Source organism: Anoplopoma fimbria, chromosome 23, assembly GCF_027596085.1.
Source record: "Anoplopoma fimbria isolate UVic2021 breed Golden Eagle Sablefish chromosome 23, Afim_UVic_2022, whole genome shotgun sequence".
NCBI lineage: Eukaryota > Metazoa > Chordata > Actinopteri > Perciformes > Anoplopomatidae > Anoplopoma > Anoplopoma fimbria.
Window position 1 is genome coordinate 19645417 of NC_072471.1, and position 22876 is coordinate 19668292.

The following is a 22876-nucleotide window of genomic DNA, read 5'->3' on the forward strand; positions in this document are numbered from 1 at the left end:
GTGAACCCATGTAAAGTACTGTATGTCTGCAGAGAAAAGCCTTGTGAAGAGGCTTTACACACAACTAATGAGAGAAGTTGAAGAATGAACGAGTTCAAATGCATTACAACTCACTGTTCAGTCTCCACATCAACATCACACCTGACCTCACCCTGCCTGCCCTCGTCTCCTTGGTCCACACCTCGCCAGCCTCACATTTGTCAAAGTGGCAAGGGTCATGGATTGTACGCCTCGAGGACATGGCATATGGGAATATGGCTAAAATGAAATATGAGGTCTTGAGTGGAGCTCTAATTTCCCGGGGCTCCACACCTAACCTCAGGATATCTGCTGGTTAGAATTGGAGGGGTTAGCGCTAATAAATTCCAGGCAGGCACGGGTGATTTCTGACAGTGGATGGATAAAAGGTGTACGTCACCATCTCTTAGAGGCCCTGGAGCTCACCAGCAAGAACATACAATCAGTAATGAAAGAGGAAAAGTGGCATCAACATTTCACCTTTATGAGTTCTGCCAGAGTCATATGGAGAACACAGGAGAGCTGAAAGTAGAAAAGGCAGGAAGGCAGGGAAAATATTCCTTTAAATAGACATAGCAATTCACTGACCATGTGACCAAACCAGCTGTGAAATAAGGGCTCCATTCTGCCAGAGATGACAGCAGATTGGACTGACATGGCCTGAATGCAGAGTTCTTTAGGACCACATTAAACATCCTCAGAATAATGGCAACATACAAATGCATGTCAGACTGATTTAAGCTGATCAACATCCAAAACAATAATTCAGACATTTTTAAAATGTATTTAGTGAAGACACGTCAACAAACAACACCCATATCCCTGTTGCAAAATAAATACATATCAGTGTATATATTCGCCAGCTTTTGAGACTAAATCTCAAATAGTAGTAGTAAGAATAGCATTTATTTACCTTTAGAGAGAACCAAGTCTGTGAAACAGGCCTCTATTAGAGACAGGCCTTTTGTCTGACTTCCCTGTTTAAAAGGTATATTTTATCATAATAACAAGCCTCCCTCTTTTCTGATCAGCTCCTGTTGTAATTAGCTGTCGATTCCCCCATGTCTGCCTATTTTCTTGATAATGTCAATAAAGACCCCATTTCCATAGCACTAGTTTCATCAGTGCAACAACAGATCCTAACATACCAACCACCCTGCTGCTTTTGTTTTCTCTTTGTAACAGATCAACTGGTTATTTCCAGTCGCTTCAGTTGTGCTGTTTTCATTGATCTTAAGGTACCGTCAATGAAGGTGTCAGTTTAAAGACCTTCCAGCTACTCAAATAACATAATCCCTCCTCTCTCCAGTAAACTTTAGATTTGCACCGTCTGCAGGACGGGTTGAATTTCACTCACTGCAATTTAACCACGTTCAAAAATGGCAAATGTAATAGAATAGAATATATATGTGGAATATATAAATGGAATATGTTAGTGAATGAAAAGGAGGATATCAGAGCAGCAGTTGTGGGTATGACTCACTGATATGTAGAATCAGTCTTGTGTAAATTAAATTATTACCACGTGAGCGCTGACATTTTTCACTCTTAGACAAGAACACTTTATGGACAAGCATATCTTCTTACCCCAGTTAAACTGTACTTTCAGTAGGTTTCAGATCCCAGACATACTGTAAGTATCTTTCAAACCTGAGCAGGCAGTGGAGGAAGTCACAGGGGATGGAACGGGTGTGATGTTTTGATGATGTGTTATTTGTGCACCGCAACCATCGGGAGAGTTTAAAAAAGCACTAGCAGCAGTTAGCAGCTAACCTACAGCAACTAAGAATGGAAGGGAGTTGGGGAGACAATGAGGAGCTCCTTGCCTCTGAGTAGAGGACGAGATCAACCAACATATAACAGGGATGGTAAAGGAAAAGTCAACACGTGTATACCACACTACACGGCGTGTTATCTGAAAGGGGCTTGTGAGAACTCTGGTCAATCAGGGACTCTACTACTGAAGGTTGTGAAGATTACAACACGTACAAAGAGCCATTACTCCCAATTCATGAATATGCTACAGAATGAGAGCGGTATGATGGTCATGAGGGATATCTGTTGAGAGACATTCAGGGGCAATCAAACATTTTTACAATCTCCGAGCACCTTCAAATGGGAAATATATCTTGCCACTGTTCTTGCTCATGAGGGAATGTTGGGTCTCTGTAAATTATAGAGTACGGTCTATACTGATGTCTGGAGAAATGTTCTGTTATGATTTGAATCTATTGAAATAAACTGAATTGAGCTGAAAGGGTAGAGACCAGATGGAGCGTGATCCCCTGGTCCTCCAGGTTGGGGGTCGGGCTGAGGGCTGACAACCCTCTCCACTAAAACTGCATTACAATAGAAACTAAAAAGAGGATAGGTGACAGAAACAGAGTTGTTAACTCATAGTAATGAGAAGCTTGGGAATGCAATATGTTCTGATGAAATTGGGAAGTGCTGCCACTGAATTATGTCTTCATTACGCTGAATGATTCTATAGACAATTCTAGGCTGAAATGAGGGAGGTACATGCAACCTACAACATACTCAAGAGCAAAAAAAACTATTTTTAAAAGGCAACAGAGTAAATATCATCAAGAAAGTTTAAGAATGGGATGATGGAGACAGAGGATGAAGAAAGGTTGAGGAAGTTATGTTGGTACATGAAAGAAAGAAAAGGGCCAGTGAGGAGGAGAGAAGCATCTTTACTAGCTGAGCAGACTGACTGCAGATTGGGGTACTTTTGGAAGCAACTCAACTGCCATTGTTAAAGGCTGTTAGACATACAATGGAATACATTTGGCCGCATTTACAGTGATGGTGAAACCGGAGGTCAGAAAAGCACAACAGAAATATTCAGTTTAGAGAACGCTCATCAGGTCAGACTGGATTCTGTCACTTTGTAAAGGGTGGCAGAAATCTGCTGCTGATACAGCCTTTGTTCCAATTCTGTTTATTTTATACATCCACCACATTCAAAAGGTGCTACAGCTTACTGAATTTGTTGGTTTAGAAATTAAAAAAATTGCTTCATACTTTCCACCTACATTTATAATAATAATCAATCCTTTATTAGTCCCACAATGGGGAAATTCGGTTCTCTGCATTTGACCCATCCCGGAGGAGCAGTGGGCTGCAATGAAGCACCCGGGGAGCAACTTGGGGTTAGGTGTCTTGCTCAAGGACACCTCGGCATGTTGCCGGTAGAGGGGTTTGAACCACCGACCTTGTGGTTGCGGGACAAGCGCTCTACCTCATGTGCCACAGCCTATTTTAGTAAAGGGTTACTAAGATAGACTATGTCTGAGTAACTAGTAACTAAAAGTCAGACTTCATCCATTGCAAAAAGCAGTTTAATAGGGCTAATTTTGCGAGGCATTCTGGGCAAATTAAGACATTGTCAAACTAAGAGACATGGACTTCAATGGCTGTGAGCATGGACACATGGCTCTCACCTGTGAAAACAGCACTATGTTCTCATTTACTCCTCGTGGTTATAGCCATCAGATGGACTGATTTCATGTTTTGAGAAATCCCTCTCAGAGACATCTGATTTCTGCCGGTAACCAATGTAAACTCTCAAATATTGTCTGGGGCCTTTATTTACGTCCACTACAGGAGAAGTGTTTTCTGATCTACTCCAGTTCTACTACAGCTCTAATTCCATGAATACAAGAGCAGAGTCATGTCATACTCACCACTCTGCTGCCCTGAGTCTCTCTTTTTCAACACAAATACTTTTACCCGCGTTAATTAATACACTATTCAATGTGCAGCTGTTTCTTTGTTCAGTGTTTAACACTTATTGGGGAGGTAGTTTACATGAAAAGCCTTTCAGCAGCTCAAACTGCATAATCCTTTACTAGGTAGGCTTTTAATGAAAAATATCTGCAGAAAGTGTTGTGCTTTGCCAATAGTGGGTAGGTGATTGGAATTAATGAACATTACATTTGTGTTTAAAGAGAGCAGCCGAGTGGTGAGTAACTGTTGTACTGATGGAATTAGTACGGCTGAAATACACTGTGCTGAATTTAGCAAGTGAGCCATAAGAGTACAAGTTATTCTTTCAAGGATTGTATTACCTGGCCTTTATAAGCAATGGCCTTTTATTTGTTGGTGGGAGCTATTTTAATACCACTTTTATTTCAGAATTTACTGACATTTCTACCAAAGACATAGTCCCTAGTGGCTGCCTCGGGTAGGACTGTATGTGGTTACTATGTAAACTCCTTGAGGACATGCATCAATACATGCTTTCTTTGAAGAAATGAACAGTATGCTACTGCCTTATATGATGTTAATGAGTGGATGAAATACCAAATGTGCTGGTTAAATCATGGCACTGTATCAGTCCTCCTAAACTTCTTCATAAGTCATTCTAAAGAAAGCTAAAGCCTGAGAGGCAAATGTATTGAACGTGTCTCGCTGGACTGTTGTGATGCGTCAAAGATAAAGGGTCTGGACAGCTCGGCCCAACTGGACAGCAAAGGGAGTGGGTGGCAGAGGTGCTGCATTGGAGTCAACTGCTAATTAAGATTGATCCAAACTCCTGTTGGCTGTGCTGCACTATTGGACAGCACTACCCATAAATCGCTGAAGTGACTCATCAGTGCCTACTGCCCTCCTCCTGCCTGCGTACCTCCCTCCTCTCTTCCCTTCTTTGCTAGGATATACTCAAAGGACTTTGTGTCACATCGCCTGTCCTCTTACATACAATTAAGGGTTGACTATGCTCAAAGAAAGTGCGGGTTATGTACGAGCAGAACTAGCTTGTGAAGAGGGAAAAGCCCGCCATCATAGATAGGGGGGGATATATATATGTGAACCCCATATTGCTCCTGATTCCTGTGCGAATGGTGAATCAATGTGAATCAGTTTAGGCCTGATGTTCCTGAAAGCTGTTCCAACACAATACTATTAGCATGCTGACTGCTTAACTTCCCCAAACAGCCAATCCGACCACCATGCCTACTTCATGTATTGGCCATGTGTGCAGAGGTGTGACAGCAGGATTCATCCCCTCTCTCAAGCTTGCTTATTGTTTTAATTTGCACACGCCTACATTCATTTACAGCACACACACTGTAGTTCATGACCAGATGGAGAACTGCTTCTCAAGGCTTATCACAAGAACAGCACCTGTGTAACACACAGCTTCGATCCAGCTGATCCCAAAAACATATTGATTCAACAAGAACAATTGCACATGGTGAGTCATGGTGGGGATTTTCTCCGTGGGGTGATGAATAAGTAATAAATGAGAAGATGTCAGGAGAAATAAAACATTACTAAAGATTGACAGGCCAACAGCCTGACAGACCCTGACTCTGTACTGCTGTCACTGGTCAGCGATGGGAAAGTTCATTTGAAACTACGGGCTGCAACTAACAATTATAGTAATTAATGACAATGTAGCTCTATGGAGATTCAAGTGGCCATTTGAGGAACAGAAGGTTTTGTCACTTCTGTATTGGCTTCATTTGTCAGCACCAGAGGTTGCTGCTTGGATAAAACTAGAGTTTTAAGTGAAAAAGTTAAACCTGTAATTTGCTTAAATTAAATTGGTAATTTAGTTTAAAAATAGGGTCTGTATTACCTTTGAACTTGTGGAAGACTGCCCAGAGTTCAGCGATGTCAGTGGCAAATGTGATGTCTGTGTCCAGGACGATGACTCTCTGCAGGTCGGACGGCAGCGTCTTAGTTAGCACCAACTTCATCAGGCCGTAGATTCCAGAGTAATGTTTGTTGGGGATCCATGACACCTCAGACTGAAGAAAACATACAAATGCAGGGTTGGGATAGTATTTTATATATATAATTTATAACAGCATCCTTAAAAGATGGTTAGCGCTACAGGATAGCAAGTGAACTTTAATGCATATCTGTGTATTTCTGAGGGAAGCTGGGAGTTAGTGAGGTGAAGAGGTCGTGTTCTTCACCTTCAGCTCATCTGCATCATAGAAGTCAACCTTGACGGCAGGGACCATCCAGGTATGGAACAGAGAGGACAGGATCTGCTGAGCAATGGAGTCAGTGATGAAATGGAAATGTAGTGGGTTCCGTCTGTGGAAAGACACAAACACAGACCCAAACAAGAATAAGCTCAATGCTCTTTCACAGCAGCATCCTGATTAAATTAACTTCAACAAGTTCACCCAGGGAGTTCTTTAATGCAACACATCTAAAAGGGTCTTATCCATTACATGTTGTGTGAAGTAGGGTTGAAAAATGTCTATGTCAATATTGATGTTAACTGGCGTATTAAGTCACTGTTAGATAAATTAATAAAGTAATGTAACTCTTATTTAACCAGAAATGACCATGTAGTTTTAGAAATAAGGCTACATCCATCCAACTGGTTGTCATTTTGCTTCACTAAATGTTACTCAACACATACTAATACATTGGTCTCACATATGACTTCTTACATAACTATCCAATTAGGAATATTTACATTGTACATCAGAATTGACTTATTTACGTATGTATTTAGTGAGCCATTAAAACAATGTTAAAACCCTGAACTGGAGCAACCCGAATGTAAAGATCACTTTTAGTTTTTCCTCGCCTTAGATTGGACGGTATTGAGGTAGACAGGAAACAAGGGAAGAGTGGGGGTATGATGTGTAAGACAGGTCCTTGGCTGGAATAGAACCGTGGACGATGCAGTATGTCACTTTTAGGATATGTCTGGTGATGTTCTATAATTGATCCAATGTGCAGGAAGAACCACAATGAGTGTGTTCCTTAGCGCCGTAAAGTTTGGTTGTTCCAAAAACTAAAAAAACTGAAGTTTATCTTGACTCAATCCCACATACACTGTCCTGCTGCCACCAAATGTGGATTCATCCGCTCCTAAAAATAGTCCCCAACATTTTAACAAAATAAAACAGATTTTTTTGGAGTCAGAAGCCTCAGACTGCTAGAGAATTCAGAAAGTTAACAGAGATGGACTAACATGTTGGCTGTAGTTTTTTCATGGAATTTGTTGAGAGGAAAATATTGAATATTGCCAGCCTTTTCCTCTGCGGGAGTAATGCAGATATTTAAAATTCCAATTAAAAGACTTTCAAAAATAGTCAAAAGGTCAAACCCAAATGAGATATGCCAACTTGTAGTCCCCAATGTGGGTCAAGCACCAAAAAAACACCAGCATCTGTCCAGTGTGTAACACAGGCTTTGTCTTAAAGCTTTTTTAACAGTGAAAACTTTAGCTCTTTTTGTTAAAAGATAAAGAGTTAAAGAACATACATATATACATTCCTAAAATGATGTTCTTTGTTATCAGTTTGAAACTCGGGTATCCTATTGTAGGCCGGCGGAGGCTCAAAGGTAGAGCAGTTTGTCTTTCAATTGGGGGTTATGCGGGGCGAGACACTTAACCCTGCATTGCTTATGAAGGCTAGGCCAGCAGTGTGTGGATTGGTGTGAATGTTTAGTATTACTGATGGGCAGGCGTCACCTTGCCATCATTGTATGAATGGGTGAAGGACATGTAATCTTAAAGAGCTTTGAGTTCAAAGACAATATCCAAGAACAAGTCCATTCACCATTTATTAATCAAGTAGTGAAAATGATACTGAAACAAGCCCGAGCCTTTACTTGTAAAATTGGTGAAGTGTCTCTTTAAGATACCAAGTATGATGGCCACACACATATTCAGGTCTTTCAAGAAGCAGCACATTCTCAATGAATAGGTCATATGTTTATGGTATTTTCACAGGATCATTTAAAACTAAATCCTAACCCTATATCTACAGTTCCATCTGCTCATAAAGACCATGCCGTGTGATTGAAAGCTCAAGAACAAACAAGTAAGGGAAGTAGATATTGTTTGGGCAACCTGAGGCTGGTAAAGCAGACGGAGCACAGTGAAGGGGGTGATTCATCAGACGTGACGCCCAAAGCTTCTTCCAGAGAAAGACCACACACTATGTGTCATAGCTCACACACATAGAAGACAGAGTGTGTTCTAAATAGGTATTCAGGACTTCCAAATAGTGACACTGAGCTGAGGATGTGAGCACCTGCGGGTGTATGGTGCTGAATGACTTTGGGAATGAATGTGTCAGCTGCACTTGCTCTATAAGTACGGTGGGCTGGGAGATGTCAAAATGTATCGGAACTCTGGTTCCACACAAGCTGTCAGCAGCAGCAGTGCAAACAGAAAGGGTCTTCACATCCTCCGGACAAACAGCAACAAGCCTTTCACTGGATGCTTGGGATCACGCCAATAAGAAAGCAAATATGTGTAGTACATCCTGATTATCAGAGCTCTTCCCATGATAATCTATTCATGTAATATTCATCATACAGTGAAGTTATCTTGTTTCAGTAGACTCTCAGAGCGGACACAGATACAGATTGATTGATCTCTCTTCTGCTCAGAGAGGAGTGAAAGATTGTCCTGAACCTGAGCGTTCAACTCCATGTAAAGAGGAAGTCACTCTGTAGCTGTTCTGAGTCTCTGTGTAGTCTATCTGTGTCTTTTTTTAGTCAACTTGCATCTAGTTGTAGACAACTTGCGTCTCTTTATATTTGTTTGATTGACTATCCAACAAGAAATGTGTACAGTCATTTACATCTCTGGTCCAGGGGCCACCTGAACCCTTTGGGCCCCTCGACCTGTGCCCAATGGGCACATTGAGTAAACCATCCATGTTCCACTCCAGTTAAAAGGTTTAAAGTTCATCCTTCTGTATTTCTGTACTTAACCACTTCAGTTGTGCATGGCTCCATCTTTTCCCCTAGAAACCAAACCAACCTCCAATGATACAATGTGGACTTTCTCTGAAACTTGGGAGCAGAGGACTTGGCTTGGGAACCATGGACCAAGTATGTTGAAGATGTGCCAGTTTGCCTTCCAGTACATGCGGCTACAATACGCCGTCATTGTAGAGTACCCTCCTGCCATGTAGTGGCTCTTCTTTTGTTTTTGTGTTTGAGCGTACATTAAGGGGGGATATTGAATATAATGTTCATAACTATGTTTTAATCAGTGTACAATCTCCTGAAACTGAGAAACTTAGCGTTGTCGTTAGCTTAGAAAAAGCTCTTCATATCTGCGTAGAGAGCGGGTTGTCTTCACAGAGTCCGTCATCTTGCACCTATATGCTTCTACAGCAGCCCAGAACGGACGCTGGCTCTGGTGAGCCTTTCTTGTTTTACCTCATCTTAAGGTAGGGATGCGTTCTGAAACCCCGTATTTACGGGCCCCGGTGCTAAAAAATTAAAGATTGAGTATGGATAACCCTGACGTACGTGCAATAAAACATTCATGAGTAAAAAGCAGAAACTCAATCAACACATCTGTGGAACAAGCATGAACATGTTAACGAAAGTTAAACCTAATTTAATCGGCTCTGTCCACAGTCTCATCCACCGTCCTTATGTTTACACAAGCACAGCACCGAAGATCAGCCAGGAGCTCTTTTTTGTAAACTTCTCTGCCTGCTGAGACAAAGCAGCCAGGACGACAAAAGACAGAAGGAATAATTTGAAATCTATAAATACGGCCAACAGATAAGTTGAAATATTATCTTATTTTATGAGAGTCGGGAAGCAGAGAAACCGATGTATAATTGGAAAATAAGTGTCAATCTCATTTCTTGAAGATAGGAATGACATAAGCCATTTTCATGTTGTTTGGAAATATGCTTGTGACGACAGATTGATAACATAAATGTGTCAATGGTTTTGCTATAAATTCCATAATATTTTAACCAGTGACAAATCAGTGAAATTGTAGCCAGTACACGTTGTATTACTCTTCAGTGTAGAGCTCACAGTTGCTGTTTAAGTTGTAGAAGGAATGGTTATTAGGGTCCATGTCGTTTTCAATCTCATACATTTTATTCTCTGTATAGTGGAAGGTCTTACAGCTCAACCGTTCCAATGGATGTAGGCTGTGTAAATCCCACAACATTGTAAATATCGGGCCTCATGCAATACTTTTTGTGTTCTTATCTTAACCTTCCCTTCCTTGTTTCTGTACGGTGGGCTCACACGAGTGAGCCAGTCAGATTCAGCAAACACTCCTAACTTCAGATAACTGTATTAATGACCAGCGTTAACATGATGAATGACACCCGTTTAGCATAATTAACCTGTTATAGCATAATTACCCCAATTATACCATGTAAGGCTAAGCAACCTGCCCCATATGTCAGGCAGTTTTAATTCAGAAATTAATTTAGAGAATAGGGACACCCCTTCCACCCATGAAGAGGATTTGTGGCAAGAAACAATGTGTACTACTTTTGCCAAAACAGAACACAAGAGGTCACTTCCAGAGGTCATTCATAGTCTTGTCGTTTCTCTAGTGAGGACAGTCTAACGTTCTCCTGACAGGACATTAACAGCTGCTGTTGGACATAACAGAGTGATGAGAGGCCCCGCAGTCTGACTCAGTGAAAATAATTCTACAGGGCTCTCCATCACTGAGGCAAGAGATGAACTGGTGGCAAATATTTGATTTACAGTGTCGATTAAACAACATATGGCTGCTTGAAAGGAACTGACTGTATAGTACAGTAACTACGGCATATATCACTCAAATCTTGTTTCACAGGAAATTCATAACATATTCAATTTCTATCAAAAATCACCAATATAGGAGGAAATATAGCTGGACATTGTTTGATAAAGGCTGCAAGTCAGCATATTGCAGGGTCAGGTGGTGTCCTTTGAGTCAAACATCAGAACGGCCCCCACCATCAGAAGACAGTCCAACAGGCTCACCTCTCAGTAAAGGGTTATGATAAATGGACTGTACCTCTATAGCGCTTTTCTAGTCTTCCAACCACTGAAAGCATGTTTACACTACATGTCATCATTCAACCATTCACACCCATTCATACACTGATGGCAGGGGCTATCATGGAAAGTGCCACCTGACCATTTAAAGAAGGTACATAGGTAACATTGTTTATTGTATTGCACTTTGTCTTGCATGATTAGTTTTTTATTAAGGCAATTTAAATCAAAATAATTCCATTAAATGTTATTCTGCTGCATCTCTGGAGCTCATTAAGACATTGTGCCGTTAGAAGCTGTGAAGCTGAATGCACACTGACGGATTACTAATGGATCCTCCATCTCTAACGTAAAATAAACTATTCATAATTCATGTTCACACAAGACTAATGATGGCCCACACCAACATCAAGTACATTTTCAAACTATTTTACAGTTAAGTGCTTGTACGTCATCTTTTCTAATGTGAGATGTACTTTATCACATTCAACAGGTTTTCTCATTCGCTTCGAGTTCCTTTTTTCTCTTTGATAAAAGGTGTAGTTTTATGTTGAAATGCTGATAATGGCAGAGATGCCACTCTTCCATTAAAAAAGGAAATGTTTTAAAATATCCACTACAGAGGCACCTTTCATTTGGTTGACACTAGATTGTTGCCAAAGTGTGTGTGTGTGCGCGTGTGTTTATATATATATATATAAATAAAATATGTGTGGGTGTGACTCATTTTATGCAATGTCATTTCTGGAGCTAAAAAGGGTAAAAGTAAGAGAGAGCATTGCTGTACCTGTGGAAAAGGACTGATTTAACCAGTGTCACCACGTCTCGACTGGCGTTGTAACCTGCACATACGATGGCCACGTGGATGGTCTGTGGAGAGCATGAGAAGAGTAAAAGGTTAGAGTGAAGGATTATAAAGAATACATAGAAGCATATTAAAAAGGATATAAATTAATTCTACATGTCACAGAGAAGAAACAACATTTGCAGATTTGAATTAGCTGAGTAGAAAATAATAATAATTTAAAGCACAGAGTATTGATTAACTTAAAGTGTTTATAGCAAATCATAGTGTTGAATAGTCATTATCTTACATCAAAGCATCATGGGAACAATTTTGATCAAGCATTGTAATACCAAGTCAACTGCTTATGGATTGTTGCTCTGCAGCCACACATTCTTACTCATTTGAATCTATATAGACAAGCACCCCTCTGCAGAGATCTATATGAAGTCTCATTATTTGTTTGTAATCTGGAAGATGAGGGCGTGTCATGTGCAAACTTCACCACAGAGTTCTCTTCATGTTCAAGTTATCAGTTGTGGGTGTACAGTGTGAACAGGAGGGGTCTGAGAACACAGCCCTGGGGGGCTCCAGTGTTCAACGCTAGAGTGGAGGAGGTGCAGGGGTCTGTTTATGAGGGGTCTACTAACCAGTTGCAGAGTGAGGTACTCAAGCCCAAAGTGCTAAGTTTACCAATCAGTTCAATGGTGGAGATTGTGTCAAAGGCTGAGCTGAAGTCAACTAACGACATTCTGATGAAGGTGTTGTTATTTCCCAGATGATTGAGAGTTGAGTGGAGAGCAGTGGAGATGGCATCCTCTGTGGATCTGTTGGCTCTGTATGCCAACTGGTGAGGGTCCAGGCTGGCTGGAATATCAGTGATGACATCAGTTAGCTGTTTGCACAAGGTTCTTATTACAAGACCAGGGATGTTATCAGACCCAGCAGCTTTACTCATATTCACTCTCAGCAGTTTTCCTCACATCCTTCGAGGATACTGATAGTGGCCGGTCCTCTGTGGATACTGACAGTGGCCGGTCCTCTGTGGATACTGACAGTGGAGGATACGGTCCTCTGTGGATACTGACAGTGGCCGGTCTGAGGATACTCTGGCCGGGATACTGACAGTGGCCGGTCCTCTGAGGATACTGACAGTGGCCGGTCCTCTGTGGATACTGACAGTGGCCGGTCCTCTGTGGATACTGACAGTGGCCGGTCCTCTGATACTGAGCATACTGTGGTCGGTCCTCTGAGGATACTGACAGTGGCCGGTCCTCTGAGGATACTGACAGTGGTCGGTCCTCTGAGCATACTGACAGTGGTCGGTCCTCTGAGCATACTGGTGGCCGGTCCTCTGTGGATACTGACAGTGGCCAGTCCTCTGGTCCTCTCCTCTGTGATACTGGATACTGACAGTGGCCGGTCCTCTGACACATGACAGTGGCCGGTCCTCTGAGGATACTGACAGTGGCCGGTCCTCTGAGGATACTGACAGTGGCCGGTCCTCTGAGGATGGCTGACTGGCCGGTCCTCTGAGACTGACAGTGGCCGGTCCTCTCCTCTGAGGATACTGACAGTGGCCCTCTGGTCCTGACAGTGGTCGGTCCTCTGAGCATACTGACAGTGGTCGGTCCTCTGAGGATACTGACAGTGGTCGGTCCTCTGAGCATACTGACAGTGGTCGGTCCTCTGAGCATACTCCTCTGACATACTCAACATCCAAACGTTGGTAGATTTCGTCCTGTCACAAAGGCTTTGGAGAGAGTTGGTTCTTTGGTGAAACATTTTCTAAAGGGAGTCCGCTGATGCTGCGCCGAGATCTCTGTCAAGAATTTATCTTTCAGACAGCGCTGCTCCTCGCCCTGACATCAGTTAAGAGAGTAGATGACCTGTGTATGCCGTCGGTCTCCCCTTCCTGCTTTTCTATTAGAGAAGAAGCAGCTTTAGAGACAAGTTCCTCAATTGCACCTTAAGTCTTTATGTACTCCTTTCGGTCGAGAATGGTTTCTCTTGAGGGGCTCAGCTTATCAGTATGTTGTACACACTGCAGACATTAGGTGGACACAGCAGCTCTTCCTTCATTACAGAGTGGACTCTTAAAGGCATGGCTCTGTAGAAACAGCTTTTGTCTCACTGGCTGTGTGATGCCATTGCACTATCCTATAGTGCAGCGGGATTCGAGCCTTTGCAGGGGGTCAGGGTGGACTCCAAGAATAAAGCATAATCAACGTGCTACTCTTCTGCAGCGGCAGTGTGATGATGTGAGCTGGGGGCTTCCCTGCCGCATCACCCGTAGCATTTACGGTCTGTGAACTGGTGTATGTTGTCTGCTTGTGGAACTTCATGTCACAGTGAGGTTTAGACTACATTACCTTCGCCCTTAACCCAATAGGTGAAGCCTATGCAGTATAAAATAGTTACGCATTGTAACTCCAGATTCAATAAGTAAATGTGTAGCCCCTCTAAAAGGCCAGCTGAAGAACTGATGGTTTCAATTGAGAGCAGAACTATGGTCCCATAGCTGTAACATGTTCCAGGTCCGGACATCAGGAGGCCCATGGAGAGTAAAAGGTTGAAAAATTCTTCACGACTCTTAGAGGGCTTTGCCCGTAGTCATAGAATCTCTAGTTACTATAGATGATTCAGGTTTAGCAGGGTCACTTATATCGATATATCAATATTGATATCGAAAATCAGTCCACTACAACTGGGTATCCGTTCCCATTATTTAAATAAATAACAATTCACTACATTTACATCGAGCTGGAAAAAAGAATGCCTTTATATACACCTAAAGACGCATGTTGCAGCACTACGGAGCCATCGTCACTGTTGCTCAAGCCTCTGAACACTCCTGCACACAGAGGGATGAGGAGAGGAGACGCCGAGTGCAGAGCCAGTGTCATGACACGATTTGGTTTGAAAACACTCGATGGGGGAAGTTTCTGAGTGTGTGCCGGAGGAATTGTGCTGCTTTCATGACACAAGTCCACGCTGCCTACTAACCAAGGGGTTAAAGCCCCCCTCCAATCACGGCAGGTCCTGCACACGCACATCAGCCCCAGCCGAGGATATCGATATTTACTGTTCATTATTACCGAAGCTCTGGAGGCCAGAAAATGGTATTCTGGACAGCCCTAATGTAATTAATTCTTTATATTTTGTTTTACAGTTAGAAAAGCAAAGTAAGAAAATTAGGAAGTTAGGAGAAATACATAAATGTGTGTATATATGAAAAAACCTACACAGAGTGACAAGTAGCAACTGATTCCTTCCATTCTCTGTAAGGCTCCTCCACCTGAGGGAGGAGAGCACATACAAGCGTTCTCCTTTCCTTTAGCTGTTTCTTAACACTGTGCTGGACGTCTCCCAGCAGCCCTGGGTTATGGCTCCCATTTGAGCTCTCCCGGATGCCAGCTTGACATTTCAAAACTCCATGAACATTTTCTTCTCCCCTCTCAGAGGTTCTACAGTTCTCTCCCTGCAGGGATGTGGGCAGCCGGGCTCACCCTCCAAATGAGCGGGTCATGATCAAGCACTGCTTGAAGGGATGCTACAGTTAGACTGCCCTCTGTTTCCTCCTGCTCCGCCCTGGAGGAGCACTGCTTTCCCCGCACTCTGCTGGCCTTTGAACAGTGCCTGGCTCTAACCGAGGACTGTGAGCGAGCGACAGCTGATGTGGGAGGAGAGTAGAGGAGGAGGAGGAGATAAGAAACCATCTGAGGGCAAATCCTCTCCACGGGAAAGCACAAGGCATCTATGTGTTGCAACCTCCTCCTCCATCTCCTGCTTCTCCTCCTCCTCCTTCTCCCCCTCCATTAACAACAAATGGGACGCACATTTTTCGTGCAGCGAGGTTACGTAAAAATTTGATGCAAAGATGTTTATGAAGTTGAGTATAGATGGAGAAGCTACAATGTTAGCAAAGCCCAGCATCAATCGATCCCAGCTCTATGAGAAAACCATCATGTTCAAATTAATTTGCCTGTTGTTTCATGGAGAGAACTTGCAAAACTTAAATTCAGACTTTTTACTGAATCATTATGTATTTATTTCTGCATCCCTTTTATGCGTTTATTGCAATTATTTCCCAGCCAAATAGTTTACTTTGGATCCTTACAGCTGTAGTAAACCAGCCGACGTGTCCCCAGTGAATAGTCCTCCAGATGATGTTATGAACCCAGACACAGTGTTTAGTTTCCCAGGATATCTGGGACTTCCACAACAAGCACAAAGCAAAAATAGTTGTTATTTCTTCCATAGTTGGTGGTGGAAATAAAGTGCTTAGTTGATAACGGTATCCATGGAGATAGGCCCTCTACATAGCCAACTGGGTGTGGCACTATCACCACGAGGGCTTCTTCCTCCAGATCGCCGTGGTGTCAGCGTGGTGCAGACCATTTTCTACTGGGATTTCTTCTACCTTTACGTCACAAGGAGTCAGTAGACACTATAGCAAAGTCCATGATTTAGTATACAAACTACTGGCTGTGGAGACATGATTTGAGCTTTGATCTCTGGATAGAGCTGAAGCTGGTATTTTGACTATTCAATCACCTCATTTATGAAATATCAAAAATAATGACAAAAGCTCTTTATAATTTAAAAATGCGCTTTGTGTTTGCTGTGAACGCAGCATTAGTTTGATAAACGGCAGTTGGAAATGTCTTTTTACCCAACAGGGTCTGCGTTGTATTGAAGATAGCTTCAAGTTTGTTGAAAATCTGTAATTTCTATTATCACACCTGCTAACCAATTTCTTGGGGGCAACCTGTACAGACCAACAGGGACAACGTGTGAAAGTACAAAGACTGGCCATGTGCGGGGCCTGGGTCGGTTAAATCAACATGTTTACATATGACATTTTGGTTGGAGCGGTGAAGATCTTTTGAGGCAGGCTCAGTGCGTAGTCTGGGCGAGAGAGAGAGAGGGAGAGGTGGACGGTGGAGTCGCTCAGAGCAGACGGCTGCTGGCCATCGGAGCAGAGAAGACATCAGCAGCAAAGTAGTTGTAGTGGCAGTACACCAGACTAAGTTCACTTGGTCTAAACTCTGCAGCTCCTCATGACCCAGGGAGAGTTAAGTTATCACAACAGAGCAGAGCAAGAGTCAGGGAGGGAGATCTGCTCTTTTTGATGGTTCTGCACAGTTAGTGCATTTTGTTACCGTAACTGACTGGAGATCAGTCCGATTAATATCTTTTTTTTAAACGTATGGATATTCATGAGTAAAGTTTTTTTCTGTCCCCTGTCCCCCTCCCTCGGTCCTCTGTCTTCTTGTCCTTCTTTGGTAGTTATCTTCATTTCACCTGGTTCACTTTCTGAGACATCCGTCCCAGGTTCTGAATATAAACTAGTTAACCTTTAATTCTCAAATGATCTTCTTTTTTTTATATTCATTCTGTGTCTATCTTCCTCTGCTGTAAAGCACTTTGTGCTGCATATCTTGTATGAAAGGTACTATGCAAATAAAGTTTTTTAATATTACATTATTATTATTATTATCAGGACCGAAGTTTTAAATGTTGATAATCTTCTTTGATTGAAGGAATTTACAAATCGACAGCTAAATAAAGGGATGTTCTTTATCAGTTCATCTCATTTCTTCCTGTGGGCCTTCACTGTATGTGTTCCTCACTCCATGGAATGATTTATTACTTGTGTGTAGAGTATAATCCAAACATAAGGAATCACAATCACAATTTTGGTCTAAAAAATAATCACAATTCAATAACTTTTCCATATCGTCAAGCCCTAATTCTGTTGAATGAATTTGAATGTAAAATCTGTTGAGTACAGTGTGATCCCATGAGCCTGTTTCATAGTACTGAGCAGTATCCAGACTCTGTGCCAATACCAGTGAGTACCAGAGCAGAGTGGGAGGGGTGTGTTACACGTCTCACCTCACACTTATCCACCGCCGGCTGCTGGACACAGTCTGAGCTGTTTCCCACCGCAGCAGCAGCAGCCTTCTGGCCCTCATTGTCACCGGTGCCCTCCTCTGAGTGGGTCCGGCTTTGGTTGCCGTGGCGACCACCGTTTGGATGGCGCACAGACGGGCTCCTGGGTGGCCGGCTCAGCTCCCGGCGCAGTGCGCGGTTCTCCTCCTCCACTGCCCGGACCCGCAGCTCTAAGGCCTGCCGCTCACCAGCTCCGCCCACCGGCGTTGATGATTGGGCTTCCAAAGGAGACAGGGGGAGGGGCTTCACTGTGGGTCAGAGACAGGGAAGAACTGATTTAACATGAGGTATTTTAACAGTGTAAATAACAGTTTAATGTTTATTCAATATGGGTCGTTTAATACTGTAGGATTATATGATATAACACTAATATGTTATAACAATATGATATATCAATGATATGAGAAATCAATATGATGTATCAATTTTATGATGTATCAATAATATGATATACCAATCTGATATGTCATTATTATATTAAACCAATATGATATCTCAATATTATGATATGCAAATGTGAAATATCAATATGATATAATAATTCTATCGTAATAAAAATGTGTTATAATTATATATAGGAGCCATCTCCGCTGCTTCAATATGAATGCTGCACAGAGAAGATGAAGCTCGCTCTCCTCAGTACATCTCAGAAACCTCAAGTCACAAAGGGGGGGGTCATTACAGAGTACAACAGGTTCTCCTTTCACAATGTCCCCCCCCAAGTGACTTTTTGGGGGGACCACCCAATTGGGAGGGTTGGTGGCCCCCCCTTTGACACAGACCATCAGTTTAACATCCCTGTGCTGAACCTATGTAAGAGTGGACATTTGTTTTTTTTTTTATTTGTAAAGATGCTCAATATTGCCTGGGAACAAATGAACAAAGTGCGTACATGAATCCACCCATAACTTAGACTTTTTCTGCAGATGTATTGTCCCCTGTGGTTTATAATACAGAGAGGCAGGCAGTATGGGTCCTTTCAACCAGGGAGGGCCTCTAAGCCCTCTCCACCAGAACCAAAGCACCTTCTGGACTCCATTTAGTCCAAGCTGCAATTAATTTGCAGAGTGGATTTGCAAAGACTAATCCCACTGAACCGGCCATTTGTTTGTGCTACTCAGACATGGCATATGGCATTTTCAGGGCAGCAGATGCACCTGGTCTTTTATGCAGCCAAGCCAATTAATTTGGCTTTTAGTTATTTGTCATAAGGCTCATCATCTACATGCAAATAAGAGCCTCAGTAAAAACACAGGAATCAAACTGTCCCAGTGGAGGAAAAATAACAGAGCACTGTAATTTACATGCAAGAGAAATACCCCCAGCAGATTATCTGTATTAACACTGACCAGGTCAATCATGCATGCTAAACTTACACGCGTTACACATTTCAAATTTATAAACAGTATAAATTGTGATGTAAAAATGGTCAACTGTGTGGGCATGTGTTTTATGTCAGTGAAAAAGGATCCAAATCTTTCAAAAGAATTAAATCAACAGTAACCTGCATTTAAAACTCCTGAACCTTCATATTGGGATTATTTGATATTTGTCCAACATAACATTCACACATAGACTGAATATAATAAGTGGACATAATCACAGTGACTCATTGGTTTCTGAGCTACGTTTTTTAAACCTGGAGTTTGACATTTGACTCTAAATGGAGCATCATTTACTAAATGAACATCATGCTGTATTGAAGAAGTCTTGAAATTAGAGATTGAGATCATAAACTCATGTTCACAATGTTTATTGAGGTAATAAATCAAGAGAGAGCAAGTAGAGTCATTTTCTCATAGACTTCTATACAACCAGAGGAGTCGCCCCCTGATGGTCATTAGAGAGAATGCAGCTTTAAGACAGTTCAGGATCGGCTTCACTTTTCAGACATGGAGGTTGCCGCCTGAGTTCACATTAACTATTTTACTGTTAGATCTTGTTGCAAAATATAATAAACCTCGCCTAAAGAAAATAATGAATATATTACATTACGGTAAATTGATGGATAGGAGGGCTTTATTTATCTCAAAGACAGAGCTAAACAGGGGTCTAGTTGAAAAAAAGCTAAAATGAGAGGCAGTCTGTATTTTATAATATTGTATTCAGAGGCTGATAAGATAAGATAAGATAATCCTTTATTAGTCCCGCAGTGGGGAAATTTACAGATCTGCTCCAATTTCAGTACACCTCCTCCATATTTCGCTGTTGTCTTAATAAATACAATATAATTTATAGTTGCACAGCTTTAATTCTATCAGTACAACAAAACCATGTCATACTCGGCCCTTTGCTGCAAAAAGAATTGCCCAATTTTACATTGCTGTTTTTTGGAACATAATCACTCAATTTTCTGGTAAACTTGTCATTTGAAATATATACAGAAAGTATTGAGTCTTATTAATAGCACTTTAACATCGGTAAAAAAAAAATTGGGAGGTATGAAAATAACTATTGAATGAAAACATAGAGGTGACTATGACTTTGTTGTTCTGCTGGTGGAATTGGTGCAATAGAAAATGATCATTGTGATGGGTTTACCTTGTTAGCCATATGATAGGATACTTTCATGTTGCAGCTGGTAAAAGTGGAGCTCATTTAACTTCTTTAATAAGATTATATACTACTTAATAATACATCATAGTATATTAGTTGATTTATATTTTGTATTGGGAATCTAAATCTGCAAAGTAGCCAAACTAGTAAATCATATAGTTAAACACATGTAGTGTAGTTAGAAGTACAATATTTCCCTCTGAGATGTAGTGGACTAGAAGTATTAAGTAACATACAATGGAAATACTCAATTACAGAGTAGCCTAAATGTACTTAGTTACATTCCACTATTGCTAGAACAAGAGCATAAAGTTCTTCAGAGATCTTGCTCTCAAAGTGCAACAGATTGATGCATTTCATTTGTATTTGTTCAAGATTATTCTATTTGTATTTGTATTTATTTGGGATATTTCATTCATTTTAACACAACCAAACTAATAACCAGACAGCACAGATATTGCCAAACTACAGAGCAAGATTAAATAAATGAGTTAACAAACATGGGTTGCATGAACATACATATTCATTACAATACATACATTACAGGATCACAAGGGGATAATGAAGGAAGAGTTTCCTACGGCTTTAACACAGCACTGAGCTGTTAGCAAACACCTTTAATGTGTGACTGAGGGAGCGTTCTCTTGATTTACTGGAACACAATGCATCTCCTCAATAGAGGCAGACATTTACCCACTAAAGACAGCTGCCCAGTATGAGGACAAAGCCTGCTCCACTGAGCTAAGCTCAAAACAGATAACACTGTCTTTCCCTGGACCCCCCCAAGGTCTGAGGTCCACCCAGCACATCCCACTAAATCCTGTGTTAAATACTGAGGGCTGTATGTCACTGGGCATGATACAGGGGTTACCATTTAATATATTGCAATACTGTAAGCAAAGTGATATATTTTGAATAAAACTGTCATAGTATAAAGAACACACCACCATATGTTTAAACTGGGTCAAATGAGTTTACTGGTTTCATGCAGGCCGGACAGTGGGATCTGCATTTGCAATGATCACACTGTATCATCCAACATCATCTGAGCCACTGTCTGCCAGGAATCTAGTTTTGATTCAAAATCCATACACTATCAATAAACATATGTTGCAATACAAAAAACCCAAAACATACAGGACCAGTAAACTACTCAGGAATTCTACTTCAGCCCCTGACTAGATGTACTTAGTGAACACAAGAGCTCATGTTCCTCTGCTCCTAGAGGTGAAGAGCAGCTTACAGACACACTGCTATTTGCTGAGTGATTTATGTCTGTTTGGAAGCCATGCTCTAAGTGCATTCAATTATGTGATCAGCTCTCACCATTTCAATGAAGCAGATATATGTGGGAGGTGGCAACACATCCATCATGCAATGACATCTGTTCCCCTGGCAGGCAGCTTGAGAGGCCTCCACAGAAGTACAAAAGCCAGCCGCCATTTTGTCTAATTGCTTCGATAAGGTGGCCGGAGCGATTAGCATCGCAAAGCCCTAAAGAACCCTAAACCTAACCCCAGACTGGAGCGGGAGGAGATTACCATGAGGAAAAAACATCCTTACAGACACAAAGGGCACAGCCTGACTTAATAAGGTCCTCCTTCATCAAACTGGCTTCAAAGGGTCCTCCTGCATCACACTAACTTCATAGGGTCCTCCTGCATCAAACTGGCTTCATAGGGTCCTCCTGCATCAAACTGGCTTCATAGGGTCCTCCTGCATCAAACTGGCTTCATAGGGTCCTCCTGCATCAAACTGGCTTCATAGGGTCCTCCTGCATCACACTGGCTTCATAGGGTCCTCCTGCATCACACTGGCTTCGTAGGGTCCTCCTGCATCAAACTGGCTTCATAGGGTCCTCCTGCATCACAATGGGTCCTCCTGCATCAAACTGGCTTCAAGGGTCTGCATCAAACTGGCTTCATAGGGGCTCCTCCATCAAACTGCATCACACTAACTTCATAGGGTCCTCCTGCATCACACTGGCTTCATAGGGTCCTCCTGCATCACAATGGCTTCGTAGGGTCCTCCTGCATCAAACTGGCTTCATAGGGTCCTCCTGCATCACACTAACTTCAGAGGGTCCTCCTGCATCACACTAACTTTGTAGGGTCCTCCTGCATCACACTAACTTCAGAGGGTCCTCCTGCATCACACTAACTTCATAGGGTCCTCCTGCATCAAACTAATGGCTCCTCATCAAACTGGCTATAGGGTCCTCCTGCATCATCAAACTGGCTTCATAGGGTCCTCCTGCATCAAACTGGCTTCACCTCCTGCATCATCAACTGGCTTCATAGGGTCCTCCTGCATCATAATGGCTTCGTAGGGTCCTCCTGCATCAAACTGGGTCCTCCTGCATCAAATGGCTTCGTAGGGTCCTTGCATCAAACTGGCTTCAGGGTCCTCCTGCATCAAACTGCATCATCACACTAACTTCATAGGGTTTCCTGCATCAAACTGGCTTCCTGATCTCTATCCAAGAGTTCTATGTTTTCAATGGCTTCCTAGTGACAACGCGATAAATTGTGCAAATGGGGTTATTATCACCTAGCCTTCCTTTACACCTTAACACACCTGCAGTTGAGGGTTTTTAAAAGTAACACAAATTGTTAGATTCAGAAAGACGGGTTTAATGAGTTTCAGACAATGTTTGGTGATCTGAGAATCATGAATAGTTACACAGATGTTTACTGTCTGCCCAGAATTATAAAATGGTTGTTCAGGCTCAAACCAGTGCTAGTTCAGGCTGTGAAACCTTTCATTCTGCAGCTAGGAGACATCAAGTAAATCTAAAAAAATGACTTTGAAGAT

General features: G+C 42.0%; 1 protein-coding gene across 1 annotated transcript in view; it reads right to left on the minus strand.

Annotated features, from left to right (window-relative positions):
* Positions 1 to 22876, minus strand: part of large1 (LARGE xylosyl- and glucuronyltransferase 1) — a 99546-nt gene that overhangs the window by 42857 nt on the left and 33813 nt on the right. Inside the window, exons 3-6 of the mRNA XM_054624986.1 lie at positions 17450 to 17754; positions 11552 to 11634; positions 5949 to 6072; positions 5606 to 5777 (exon numbers count right to left, since the gene is read on the minus strand). Coding sequence (XP_054480961.1) covers positions 5606 to 5777; positions 5949 to 6072; positions 11552 to 11634; positions 17450 to 17754 — 684 coding nt within the window. The remainder of the gene's footprint in view (positions 1 to 5605; positions 5778 to 5948; positions 6073 to 11551; positions 11635 to 17449; positions 17755 to 22876) is intronic.